This window comes from Manduca sexta, chromosome 20 (assembly GCF_014839805.1).
Source record: "Manduca sexta isolate Smith_Timp_Sample1 chromosome 20, JHU_Msex_v1.0, whole genome shotgun sequence".
Taxonomy (NCBI): Eukaryota; Metazoa; Arthropoda; class Insecta; order Lepidoptera; family Sphingidae; genus Manduca; species Manduca sexta.
In genome coordinates this window covers 7378921-7393693 of record NC_051134.1, presented here as the reverse complement: position 1 = coordinate 7393693, position 14773 = coordinate 7378921, and the positions used below count along the sequence as shown (strand labels likewise).

The 14773-nt window shown below is 48.7% G+C and overlaps 1 protein-coding gene across 1 annotated transcript in view; it reads left to right on the top strand.

The window, feature by feature from the left end:
• The first annotated feature begins 993 nt into the window (after nt 1-993).
• The window catches only part of LOC115448595, a 124312-nt gene continuing 110532 nt past the window's right edge, over nt 994-14773 (top strand). The window contains exon 1 of the mRNA XM_037440777.1: nt 994-1130. Within this exon, the coding sequence (XP_037296674.1) occupies nt 1107-1130 (24 nt within the window). The 5' untranslated portion in view covers nt 994-1106. The remainder of the gene's footprint in view (nt 1131-14773) is intronic.

The following is a 14773-nucleotide window of genomic DNA, read 5'->3' as shown; positions in this document are numbered from 1 at the left end:
AAAGTGCTATCTATTGCTGAACAATTCTCAACATCATAAAAATATTATAGTATAGCTCATAATTTCTAGTAATAATACTAGTTTTATAATGCAAATTTGCAAACGTCTCGACGGGTATTTACCGAAGAAATTTCCATAATTCGTTATTTAATTAGGAAATATGGGTTTAATTTCATAATTGAACTCAATACAACCGATCAGTAAATAGCATAACAAGCGGAACAATGGTGGTGGTCAATTTGGCCGGTAGTGGGAATGCGGCGCACTCGCACGCGTTGCGCAGACGCCGCGGCCTGGCGCTCCGGTTCGACCGGTCCTTCCCCCCACAGCCCCTTGAACCCCCGCCTCCAGAGGACCTGTTCCCGTGCGGGGAGCGCGCGCCGCGAACTATGCGATGCGTGTCCAATAATTGTAATTACTAAGTGAAATTATAGTCGTTTTTGTGATATGAAGTGACACTCTCAATGAGTACTAAGAAGTGAAGTATGGTGCGGATTGATGTGTTGCTGATCATTCTTTTTTGGACGTTTTATTGCTTTACTTCGGATTAAGGCACTCCATGCTTAAATCTCCCTTTGACTTCTTATGATAGGTATTATGGCTTACAACATATTATTATAAACATTTTAATTTATTACTATTTTACAATTTCATAATTTACATAAAAGAGTAACTTCGGAATAATTGACAGTTTACATGAAGGGACTGTTCCATAAAGTGGCTGAATTACTTCAATGTCTTGTCTTCGTCGTGTGCTTTTTTCTCTACCTTCTTTACAATTTTCTTACAACAGTATTTCCTTTTAAAATTATCAGTAATAAATGCATTAAAATTATCCGAAAATCATTTTTCAACTTGACTATTCGTATACGAACCAAATGCACGAACTAAATCACTCGACCGGTACAGTTCATCGATCGATTCGCTCGGATGCATCGCGGCAGCAGCGTCACGTGCCTAGCGGGCCGCGGGCGCACTCGCAAAAACCTCTCACGTGTGTGCGCATGTGCCGTGTGTTCGGAACAGTGTTGTAACGTCGGCGTCTCGGCGCCCGCGCCGGCGTCGGCGAGCGGCCGTGCAGCGCCGGGGATGTCGCCGCGAACAACATGCTCGCCGTCCGCCAAGTTAAGGTACTTGTGATTTCATACGTAACTCTATTTATTTGTCTTTTTATTAGTGGCATAATTATAGGGAGGCATCATGGACCAGATGCGACGGGCTACCTTCCGGGGTCCCCGAAATTTAATTTATTTATTTATTTAGTATTTATTATAATTTGTATGTATTGAGAACCAAAAAAGATCGTCGGAATAAATCTATACTGGTATAGATCTTTCATGTTAGAGGGGGTTTCTATAAGTTAATTTGCTACAGGCCCTTTACGATGTATTTAAGCCATTGCGTTTTGTATTGCTATTCAGCTAATAAGTTGAGATAGTATAGAGTCCTGGTACGGCTCGTGTCCTATTTAATTTGTGAAGAGGCTGGGTTATTTATTCATAACTATAGCGATCTACGATGCAGCTTCCTTAGTCAAAATTGTTTATTGAAGTAGCTCAAGGATCATTTTATAATTAGATGCAGTCCATCTACACAGGTTATAAACCCATTTGTCATGAGATGCGACTTCACAAAACCCTAAAAAAAACACCATTTCCCGACATGTTATTTTATTAACCTTAATTATCACGATGTACAAGATTTCCCGGTTAGACGTGTTCAGTTACAGTTCTGCCATACAAGGAAAGAAGTGGAGGTAATTTAACCTGACTATAACAAAGAAGGGATATAAATTTACCTGTATATGTATGTTTGTACGCGGGGTTATGGAATATGGTCTAAACTACTGCACCAATTTCAACAAGTGATAAATGTCTTTGGATTTGTTTTAAGCTCCTTGAACAAGACAACGGCATTTATATGAACATCATCGCATATATATTATAATATTACTGGCAATGATTTCTTACAAGATATGGTTGTTTTATTGCGCGTCAGTTTTTCCAAAATTCAATTTTAATTTGTTAACAGTATTGTTTTAACATTTTTCTTCTTCTTCGTGCTTTTGAATTCCACTGCTGAACATAGCTCTCCCCTAAAGATATTAAACCACAAATTAACATTTTTTGTACGGGCTACTGCGGCATATTGTTGATTTGAAATTAAAGTCAAATCAACAATATGCCGCAGATATTGGATACGAGAAAATTCATAATATATTGATAATTTGCTTTTTGATAATATGATATTGATAATGGATCATGAGCACGCATGACCTAACGCTGTGTCATTGCTTTACGCACTGACTGTATAGTTGTAATAAAAGCATTGGCGTGGCGTAAACCGCTGACGACGCAATGCCCTTACTGGGTACGAGTTAGCTCGTACATTTTTAGAATGTAATTAATGTTATTATTTTGTAATGAGTTCTAATTTTGATATGAGGTAAATTTAGGCAGCATTATTTACACACACAACATCACGCATTTATCCCCGAAGGGGTATGCAGAGGCGCAACTAGGACACCCATTTTTCGCCAAGTGTGTCCCGTCCCATGATGTGATAGGGGGCGAGCCTATCGCCATATCGGGCACAATTTCCAGACTCCGGGCTGATACTGAGCAGAAAAACCCAAATATCACTTTGCGCGACCCGGGATTCGAACCCAGGACCTCAGAGCACTATCGTACCGCGCATGCAGTACAACTACGCCACCGAGGCAGACCTTATTTATACTCTATGTAATATTATCGCAATCTATTAACAAAATCAATCTGGGTATTCTGAGTCCGGGAGACACATCTGAAGCAGTCCGTCTCGCGAGTACTCGTGATGGCGCACGCAGAACTGAACCGAGCGAGCGCAAGATTGATGTGTTCGTACTACCTCCTTAAATTGAACCACTAACGCTCTGTGATTAATGGAGCTGTACAGGTCACTTCGGTATTGGTTTTCAATAAATTATCAAAATTATATCAAAATTGATCATAACAGTTACAACTTTGTCCTTGAAGGAGTAGGCAGATGCGCTAGAATTATTCTAGAACTATTACAGTTCTTATAGTTTGTTCACATGTTGGTTGACATTATGTCCGTTTCGTCTGATTCCTATATGGAATGAAAAAAACCTTGTTTCTATTACCCCTTTTCTAGTCAATGCAATAAGTTTGAACAAAGAATTGATATGAAAAACGTATTCTTTGTTTACATTTTGGATTGGATAGAAAACAGTGACAATACAAAAAGAAATACTATACGCGTACAATTTTTTTATCAGAAATGCAACAATTCTGTTGCTGGACAAGAAATTCAAATCAAATCCCAGGACAATTTAAATATCACTAGACAATCAAAGAGAATTATCTGTAGGAGATCACGTAATTAATCAAAAAAGGAAAACTGTGAAACATTAAATTCAATTAACTGTTCTGCAAGACTTGACAACATTCAATAAATAACTACAAATGTACAGAACGAGTGAAATATTGGAATAAACCGTCTGCCAGCGCCTCGAACACTAATGAACCGGGCTTCGATTCATTTGAACGTCTTTGTTAACAAACTAGTGCCCAGCGGTGCCGACGGCTGCCGAATGTACTGTTTCAATATATGGAAATTATTCAACAGTTGTGTCGTTTACACTGAAAATTGTTAGATGTTACCAGAATCGTCTCTAAAGAGGGAAGTCAAGCTGTGAGAATTGGTTCGAGAAATGAGTGTTATAGCAAAAAGGCGATAAGCATGATATTATTTCGCAGGTGGTAGGATATATTTTGTATCCGTCCGGATAGCGACTGCAGAACACAAAGTGTGAAACCCGCTATAGTGGCCTACTTCAGTGTGTCGCGTTCCGGGATCAGCCTGCGTAGATACATCCCGTACAAATAGCCCGGCATAATTCACTCACTCAGTCCACCGACAAGGAGATCATCTTTCTTCAGTCGACATTATATCTGAATCTCACTGCGCGTAACATTAGGTGCAAAGTTCGTAAAATAAATAATAGCTTGCCTCTATCGGATCGGAAATATGCCAACAGATAAGTACGTGTGTCCGATATTTACATTTATGCCTACTTCTTTACGATACAAGCGTGAACATTACGTTTTAATAGAACACAAAACAGTGGAAATAAAATTGCGCTGGCGTATATCTGGGTGCGTGAGGCTCGCGGTGTCAGCCTGTCACACTCGCAGCACGCGCGCATTCGTTCCCGACGCGCGCCTTTAAATCAAACCGGGACATTCGCAAAACCATCCGATAATTGTATGCGACGTGACAGCGCTTCGGTTAAAGCCGATTATTTTCATTTGTATCTGTTTTTAACTCTGTAAAATCCGTGTGACCGGCTTTTTGGGTAATCGTTTCTGTGTATCAATTTCATGTGCACATTGTTTAAAGTGTATGTTAATGGTAATCATGCAAAGGCCTTTTTAAAGCTACTTGTGACATGTTGTAAACTCCGATAGAAATTATAAGGCTTCAAGTGTTGTAGTGTAACGAACGTAACTAAGAATAATAATTATAATGAGAGTGTTATGTAATACAATATTTATAACTTTACTGTTATTAGAAGAAGTATTTAATAAGGAAGTATCCTTCTGAACGTTATTTATTTATATAAAAATACTCGACATTCGCGAAGTCATATTTCAAGATCCATTAGTTCTCGTGAAAATATTATTTTCAATTATTCATTTGTTGGTGTAATTTATTATTGTTTATTTAATATTTGCGCGGCGGAGAGCTGTTAGTGATCTCTATAAAGATGAGCCACGTAAAATTTCGCTGACCTACTTTCACTTCACCGTTATGTTTAAGTCTCACATCCTCGCGCGTGTCTCAAATCCATGCCTTTTCACATGAGCCCTGCCTTAAGCCTATCGAGCGCAGTTCACGTCAAATTAGCATAAGATTTCAACTTCACAGGTTTTAGAAATACGGAAGTTTGGTGTTTCGTTTGTTTTAGTATTATTTTGTTTACGAAACCGGAGAATACCCTCAGAATACAAAGCACTACACCACGCTGCGAACAGTGACCTCTGACGTCACTTGACTGATCTTATCAGTGTAACAAGTATAAAAAAGGTTAAGAAGTACGACAATTCAGTATTGAAATTTCGACGTCACAAAGAGATGGGCGTAAGAAATTATACAGTTCTTTAATACGATAAATAGGAAAGTAAATGTAGAGGAAATGAGTTCGTTTTCTTTCACAAAATCAAAGTCTGGCTCTGGAGCTTCTGAAACTGACGATAAACTACTGGAGCTGCTGCTGCGACGAGGAACAACATTATCGGTTCGATTGTTCACGTAATAACAATAATACGCAATATGTACAGTAAGAAAAAAGTAGTTTTCACTAAAGTTAAAATTGTGTCTAAAATCATTCGAAATCGTCTTCACAATTAAAAACAGAATAAAATACATCCGCACGTACAGAAATATGTAGAACAACTAAAAGATATAAGTTGAACAACTTCAACACAATATTATCAGCTATTCTTACAATAAGAGAGGTTAGAAATAATAATAATAATAGCAGGTAGATGTTCTTTTGTTCCCTAATGGTCCCTTAGGTATTTGGGTATTAATGAGAGTACAAAAAAAGTATTATGACCCTTATAAACACACGTTCTGATGACGTTGCAATGGACATTGCTTAACATTGAATTTCTTAACATTTTCGCTTATAACTTTTTTATTTATAGTTCTACGACAAAAAGTTACTGGACCAAAGTTGTAGAGAATTTAATTTGCAACAAAAAATGTTTATACATTTTTTTTGTCAGATAAATAGTTTAAGAGATACATCGTAAAAACCATTTCAGCCCCTATTTTCAAGATGGCGGCCGTGGGACAAGGGTGGCGACCCCACAAACTTGGTTTTAGCTTTACACTGACCCCCCCTACACTTCAAAAAAATAAAATTGCGTCCTCTAAAAAACGCAAGGTAAGGCCTAAAAAATGTAACATTTCAATGGACTATATGTTATGCGTTAAATTGTGGCTACACTTATATTTCGCAATGACAATTTCTGTAAATAAACGTTACTGTGGCTTCAGTATTACGGATACCATGTTATTGATACAAAACCTTCCTATACCCTAGTAGCTCGCTGGACCGGCCCCGAGTCGCGGAGGTGAAAGTAATGCGCGCCTTCATCACTGTCTAACTGTACTGAGTGCACCGCACTGTATGCCGCCTCATCAACTAGTAAGGGCTTCAAGCTCAGCGATGAGAAGTCTTTAGGTGTATTTTTCGTTGGGACAGGTAAGACCGAGTCCGAGTGGCGTCTATATAGTGTTTCCGCTATCCATTACAGTATCCACTTAAACAATATTATAGTCAAGGTAATTATTCGGTATTTCAAGTTGATAACTGATAATTCAAAAATCTGTACGGGCTTGCTATTGTTTATGAATATACAATTTTACGTTACCATTGCTAGAGCAAACTACTCGTTCAGCCTTCAATTGTTTAAAAATATAGTAACGCCCAAGAACCATTGTTAAAAAGAACTCTAATGTATTGTATTATATTAAACCAGCAAAAAAGATACACAAAACATCTCACAACTCTAGACACTATGAGTACAATTTGCAAGTTATTCAAACAGACACGTCGCGTGGGTTGAAACGCGTTACCGGATTCCGAACCCGCTACCGTCGAGCGCGCTGTAATCTTGTGGGCGTCGCTTCCGCGCGTGGGCGGACGTGGACCGCTGTGGGAAAACCTTGCCTCATACATAGAACTAAAAACGATATGCTTACTGTACTTTTTTAAATAAAATTAGCAAGGTTTGCCAGTTGCTTACTACTACAACTACAGTTAAAAGAAATGTAATTATGGCACATCATTAAATTGCAAGCGTTTTAGCAATGTGAATAAATAACACTGGATAGATAGGATAGGATAGGATAAATAGGTTAAAAATTTCAACAAATATTTTATATAATATGGAATTGGAACTCACGACCCTGCAGTTCTCTCATAAATATGCTACAACAAAACCACCGCGACGATATGTGTAATAACAACTATTTGCATGAAATACTCGTTCCAGCTTTTAGATCCGGTGTTTAAAAGCGTTCGCGCTTGATGCACACAAAACAGTGCATTTTAAAGCTTACGCTTAAAGCGCTTATTGGGTAGGTGCGTTGCATTTTTTAGCGAGAAGCGCACCGAGCCGCGTCTTTGTGCTCGTCCTTTGTCTCGCGATGTGGGTCGACTCGACGCGTGTACAATGCGCTTTTTAAATATTACCTGCACTGACACAAAACTTGCACTTTGACACTCAAACATTTATTTTACGATTGTCTACACTCAATTGGGGCAAAGACTTTCCGTTGGGAATTAAATGGTGATGTTTATTTTCGATTGTCTTTTTAACGTCGAGCTTTGTCTAAAGCAGGAGATATCGCGCTAGACTTTTTATAGTAGCAATTAGATTAATGCGGTAAGAAACCAAAATTATAATTACAGTACCAAAGAAATCGTTAATGCATTACCGATTTAGATTGGGGAAGGAAAATTTGCAGAGCATCTGGTCACAGTTTTAATAAATACTCATTCCCACGGAGTTGAATAACTTAACAAACGTTTTCGACATCCATTAACACAGTAACAAGAAAGATAGATTAAATTATATTTTTTCAAATATTACCATCCCAGGATTATTTCCCATTTTTTTTTAAATTCTCAATTATTTAACTGGATTATTTTTATTTTTACGTTTTTTTTATTGTTACTTTTACTGGTGGATGGCCACTTCAGTCTGCCCCGAGATCTAAAGGATGCAAAATTTTCGAAATGTCGGGAGAAAATAATAATATAAATAACCGCGATATATCCGAAAATAAATTTATTTCAATACACATATAATTATAGAAAAGTCAAAGATGTGTGCCCTTGGGCTTTGAACTTGTGAACATTCGTCTTGGCAGTCCGTTCCACTCCCAACTAGCCTATCACCGCTTTTCGTTGTATTGATTCTGAAACAACCCTATCTGTTCCCACCATACGAGAGAATAAAATAAATTCCTAAAATCAAATATACAAGTAGATAAAGACAGCAGGTGTATCCGTCGTCAAATCTGTCACATTCGCACGTTACGCTAACAGTAGCGGTAATAAAATTTTACGTCACCCGAGCGGACGTGTCTTCCAGAGTACACAAAACAAGCACGCAGAGAATGTTTGTTAAACACAAAAAATATAGGATATTGTAGGTTTGTTAGTTATAGTATGTATTTCAGTAGATAAGGGTTCATATAACCCTATTCCTGTCGACTTGCCTTTATGTAGAATCTAATTATCATTAGAACGATTTACAGACCGCATTAATGCATATTAGTACCTATAAAAAAAAACCTTTCTCCTAGCCGAATTTCGGCCACGGCGGCCAATCTCAACGGAGATCAGCCAGTTACGTAGGATATATTATAGTGTACAAGTGTGTGCGCAATACACGGGTGCACTCTCTGTTCTTTCACTCTCATAGTTCGGTGAGACGGCACGCCGACATTACCGGAGAGAGGTCAGGCGCAGAACCAACGGCTTTTTTTTTTTTTTTTTTTTTTTACGTAGGTAAATCGTCAGTTGACTATCTCCCGCCTTGGGATGGGCGGGAGGGCGTGTCAGACTTTTACCGACTAAGAACCTACGGTGTTCCCATCCTTTGCCTATGTGCCTAGGTCCAAGATCCGGTGGCATTGAGACCTAGGCAGGCACCGGCCCTAAAGGGCCCCGCAAATTACTCTGACACTGCTCTTCGAGGCGCGCGTGGAACACTACGCGCCGAACACACGGGCCGTTGGGGTGTTTCGGGCGACGGGCTACCCAATGCTCGTCACCCGACGGTCCGCGCCTACGGAGGCCGACGATCCTCAGCAGACGTTCGACGCCCGCGTCTTGTGCGTCTGCCGTGGCGGATGGGACGTTGGGCGCTTTGGCGCCGTATCCGCTCCGCCACCTCCTTTGCGAGCATCACGTCCTCGCAGAAGGAGGTGACTGCGTCCCACTCTCTCGCCCCGGAGCATGGCTTCTACCAGGCCCCGACGCGAGAGGTCTCCGCCACCGATGGCCGTTGAGAGAACACGGCGGGGCTCAGCCCAAGCTGGGCACACCTCCACCGTATGCTCCACCGTGTCCTCCGGCCGATCCGCACAGTAAAAACACGCGGGCGTATCCTCCACCCGGATCCGATACAGGTACCTGCCGAAGCAGCCGTGACCGGTCAGTACCTGCGTCGTCCGGAATGAGAGGACGCCGTGACGTCTCGTCAGCCACACCTCGAAGAGGGACTTACCGCCGCTATCGTGGCGTGCCCAGCCAAGGGTTGCGACAGTCGTTGTCGCCATTCCGCCATGAGGTTCTGCCGGAGCTCCGTCCGCCGCGCGGCAATTTGTCGCGGTAGCGGAGCTACGCCCCGGCTATGCGCCTCCCCGCGCCACACATATAGTGACGCAAGGACCTTCGCCTCGAGACCCCATGGCGGTAGTCCAGCAAGGAGGCCCGCCGCCTCGCAGGAGATCGTGCGGTATCCCCGTATCAGCCGTATGGCCATCGCTCTTTGTGGCGCGTTCAGAAAGCGGCCTTGCCGCCGCGCCACAGCTGCGGACCATACGGGGGCACCGTACAGGGCCATGGACCGCACGACTCCTGCGTAGAGCCGCCGGCAGGGAGCATTTGGCCCCCCCAGGTTTGGCAAAAGACGCCGCATTATGCAGGTGAATTTTACCAACCTGGGAGCCAAAAGGCGGATGTGCTCCTTGAAGTTCCACCGGCTGTCGAGGACGAGTCCCAGGTACTTCATCGTCGACCCGACGCCGATGTGAACCCCTCCTGCCGTGATCTGGAGACCCGGAGGTGGCGCGTTCCCCCGGCCATGAAAGCACATGGCCTCGGATTTGTGCAGCGCCACCTCGAGTCCCAGTTGTCGGATTCTCTCAACGACTGTCGCAACCCCAATTGTAGCCGCGTCGACCGCCGCCCGATGCGACCCCCCGTGAGCCAAAACTAGCGTGTCGTCAGCGTAGCATACCACGCTGACGCCGCTCGGGAGGTCGGTGCGCAGCACCCAGTCGTATCCGATGTTCCACAAGAGCGGCCCCAGGACCGAACCCTGCGGAACACCGCACGACATCTCTCGCCTGATCCATTCCCCTTGGCGACCGGGGTAAATGACGGCCCTATCCGTCAAGTAGGCCCCGACAACGCGACGGAGGTAGGCCGGCACCCGGTGATACCGGAGTGCCTCCCTGATACAACTCCAGGGCAGGGTATTAAAGGCATTGGCGATGTCAAGCGACACCGCCAAGACGACCCTACCCCGGGAAACAGCATCCCCCGTCGCGAGAGACCTCACGCGCATGATGGCATCCACAGTAGAGCGCCCTCTGCGGAAGCCAAATTGGCTGTCCGCAAGATCCGGCCCAACCCTCGTCAGGTGCTCGACGAGGCGGTCTGAAATAACTCTTTCGAAGAGCTTGCCCACCTCGTCGAGCAGGACGATGGGCCGGTATGCGGACGGACTGTCCGCGGGGCGCCCATGCTTCGCGATGAGGACCAGTTTCCCCGTCTTCCAACGAAGTGGAAACTGGCCCCTCTCCAAACATGCCGTGAGGAACCTCTGAAGTCGAGGCCCGAGAGCCCCCAAGGCCAGGACCCAGGCTTTTCCAGGCAAGCCGTCGGGCCCTGGGGCGGTGTTCTTGGCCTTCATCTTGGCCACCGCCACCCTCAAGTCTACCCCGGTCACCGCGGGAACAGTGACGTCGTCGTCGTGGTCCATGCCGGGCGCCGCCGGGGGCGGAGCCATGGGCGGAGGAGCGTGCTCCCCTCGCGCAGGGAACAGAGCGCCAACGACGCCCTCGACCAGTTCCTGCCGGAGACTCTGCGTCAGTGGGGGCGCCCAGATGCGGAGCTTGCTCCGCACCATTTTGTAAGGACGTCCCCACGGGTCTGCGTCAAGAGACTCCAGCAACTCCTGGTGGGCGCGATTCTTAGACTCTAGAATCGCGCCCGAGAGAGCGTCTTTGCGTCTCTGTACCCCTGGTATAGCTCCGCCTCTCGAGCCACCGCATCCACAGGCCGGATGCGGATTTGGCGGTACCTGGTGTACCGGCGTCGCGCGGCATAGCACGCCGCCTGGAGCGATGCCAGCTCCCGCGACCACCAGTACACCTTGCGCCGCGCTTGGCTTCGGCGGACTCGGGGCATTGCCGAGTCGCAGACAGAGGACATAGCCTCCCGGAACCAGTCGGCCTCGTTATTCACATCGTCCGGCCTGACCGGTGCTTGCACCCAGGACTGGACGATGGAGGCTTCCCAGGAGGAGCTCCCTGTCCAGCTGTCTCAACGCCCAACGTGGACCACTTGGGGCCCGTCGGACTGGCGCGCTCGAGGGATCGGTGGAGACGTCGAACCGGATATACCGGTGGTCCGACAGCGTCTCCACCGCCTCCATTACTCGCCAGTCGACAACACGCTGCGACAATGCGGGGCTGGCAAACGAAATGTCCACCACGGACTCACCCCGCATCCGCACACACGTGGCGACGGAACCCCTGTTGAGGACGTCCAGGCCAACCTCCAAGGCCCAGTCCTCAACCATTCGCCCCCGTACATCCGTGTACCGGGAACCCCAAGCCTGGCTCTTGGCGTTGAAGTCCCCCAGCACGACGACGGGAAGCGAACCGTACTCGACGACGACGTCACTCAGCTCCCTGAGGGAGTTGTGGAACTCGGCGAGAGTTCGGCTCGGAGAGAAGTAGCACCCCACTACGACTATCCCTCCGAACCGAGCTGCGACACAACCCTGGCCCCTCTTCACCCGCTCGTGGGTCAGGGTACCGGCGGCGGCCGACGCGATGATGGCCACCGAGCCGCTCAGGTCCTCCACCCAGTCATTCCTGGGCGGGACAAAGTACGGCTCGGAGACCACGGCGATATTAATCGACCACCGCGCCATGCTCTGGAGCAAGAGATCCTGAGCTCTGGCGCAGTGGTTGATGTTCGCCTGGAGAAAGCGCAATGGGGCCATTAATGGCATTCCATTGCGCTCTCTCCAGAAGTAGCAGCGGCAGCGCTAGCGGGAGCCGCGGCGGAAGCGGCAGTGGAGGCCGTGGGCCGGCGTTTGCCCCCGGTATTGGCGGGAGCGGCGCAGGCTCTACTCCCCGCCCGGTGTTCGACTGGCTTGCCAACCGCCGCACAAGCTAAGCAGTGCGGCTTGTCGGCGGTGCACGAGCCAATTTTATGACCGGGCTGACCGCAGCGGAAGCACAACGCGCTGCGGTCGACCTCCGAGGTGCACCTTACCCCGACGTGATGTCCGGTCTGACATCGGTAACACCTCAGAGGCTGGGGCTCGAGCAGCTTAACCTGCGCCGACACCCAGCCCACCAAAAGCTCTCCGGCCCTCAGCCACCACTTTGGCCGCCGTCACGGGGCAACTGACCGTGATGGCCAGCATACCCGCATAGTCGGGACGTAGGGCTCCCGGCTTCAGCTCTTCAGCTGAGCATCCCGTGGTCCCGACAATGGCGGCCACCACTTCTCTTCCACTGTGACGGAGTCATCCAGACCCGATATGCGCAAGCTTACGCTCTTTACGGGTCTGGACACTCTAGCCTCGGCCGCATCAAACGCCGCCCGTAGCTTTGCAGCTAGGGCGTCCGCGACCGGGCCACTGCTAGCTCCCCGGAGCTCGAGTTTCCGGGCTCCGGTTGCGGTTACTCTTAACCGCAACCCCCCAGCAATCCCAAGCTCCGCGGGGTTGATTAACCCCTTTGCCTTGGAAAGGAGGTCCGCGTATGTCACGCCCTTCTTTACCGCTTCCGGCTGTAGTGTGACGACTACAGCTGCGGACTTCGGGGCGCGAAGCATATTGGCGACGCTCTCTCCTTGGCGCGCTGCCGCTGCGCCTTCCGCCGCTCCGTGCGTCGGGTCTCTCTTTGGCCCCCACCACTGTCCAGCCGGCATCATCAGCAGGCAAGAGAGTAGGTGGGGAGCCGTCTCTGCCAGCTCCGCCGGCTTCGCCGCTCTCCGCGCAGCCTTCGCCTTTTTGGGCTTATCTGCTGCGAGCGTCCTCTGGGAGGCCGGAGGCGGAGGCGGCGGAGACGACGACGACGGCTTCGTTGGCCTCGTGGATGGCCCTGAGTTTTGGCTCGTCGGGCCGGACGTCCCCGGCGTGGGTTGCGGAGCCGCGGCGGCCGCGTAGGACGCAGCCTTCTTGGAGCCCGCCAGAGGTGGCCGGAGGACAATGCCCTCCAGAACCGCGAACCGGGCAGAGAGGGCACCGATCTCCTGGCGGATGCCCTCTCGTATCAGGCTCAGGAGTTGTTGCCTGTCCGCCGGCTGCACCGCACTCACCTCTGGAGGCGTCTCTACAGGACGAGAGGACTGAACGAGGGCTGAGGCCCGGCTGGACTTGAGTTCCGCGTTCTCCCTAGAGAGACGCTCAACCTCCGTCGATAGCCGGGCGATATCGGCCCTCATCCCCTCGTTACCCGACTCGGGTTCCGACTCCAAGAAGGTGGCCGCTGCTGCCGCCATAATGGAGGCCGCGGCCTCTTGCGCAGCCTTCTCTTTCGAGGACCGCAATTTCTTTTGGCGGACACTCGCAATCGCCGCCATCACGACCTCCTCAAATTTGGCCCTTTTCTTCTCGGCCTTTTGAGGTCGTGCGGCGATCGGGTGCCGCCCTCCTCGGCGAGCTTCCCGCTGTCCCTCGCTTCTTTGAGGGCCCGACCCTTCACCTTCGCTCCGCGAGACGCGGGATCCGCCCCGTTTCCGGGGAGCGACGCACGAAGCCTTTGCCTCGCCGCCCTCGGAGGACGTATCCCCGATCCTGCACCTGATCCGCTTCCGGAATGGCTCCGCCGCTGCCGTCTTGATCTCCATAGATCTGGTGCCCGCGACTGAGCTCCATCCGCTAACCATGCTGGATGCTGAGTCAGAGTCTGACCCAGCACCCCGCGTTCGCTCTTCGGCCGCGACTTCATCACGCGGACGTTCCCCCACCTTGGGAGTTCGCCCGCGCGATTCCTCGGCGGACTGTTTGTCCCCTACGGGACGTGGGCCTCCTCGGCACCTATTGGTCCCGGCTCCTTCTTTCTCCTCCCCCTGTGCGTCTTTAGTTTTAATTTGTGATTCCATTTTTGTTCCCACGAGTAAAAACTTTGTGTACTGGCTCAAAATACTGTGGTTCGCACTAGCGACTAAATCAAGCTACCCATTAGCTAAGCTTACAACCCCCCTCACGGTGCGCCGCCGCTTGGGGATTTGGGGTAATTTTTTATAGAGGATTTCTTCCTCGCGGTCCAGGCAGTTAAGCCAGTGAACCCTCGGTCCCCGTAGATCAAGTGTGTCTGACGCTTACGCCAGAGACACTTGATCATGTTTGGGGTTACGAGATTTGGCGGCGGCGAAAGAGGGACCACTCCCCCCTTTCGCCAGCCCGGTGACAGGGTTAGTGAACACCGAGCCCGCTACTACTCCCTCGCTTACCCCTTATTTCAGGGGCAAGCGACCTCTACTGGTGCGGTCTCTGCGGCAGTAGTGCCGCAAGGACCGCATCGACCACGCCCACTCGACCACGTGGTCGTACTCCTCCCTGCCTCCCATCATGGACTCTGCTAGCGCAGAGCGCCATATGGGGAGGCCATCAGGGGCTATCCCCCAGCCCCACCCGGCAGAAAGTTAGCCACAGCCAACAATCCCTCCTTTCCCGCCCCCCGCGGAGAGATTATTGACTGTGCCCAGGGTGCACCG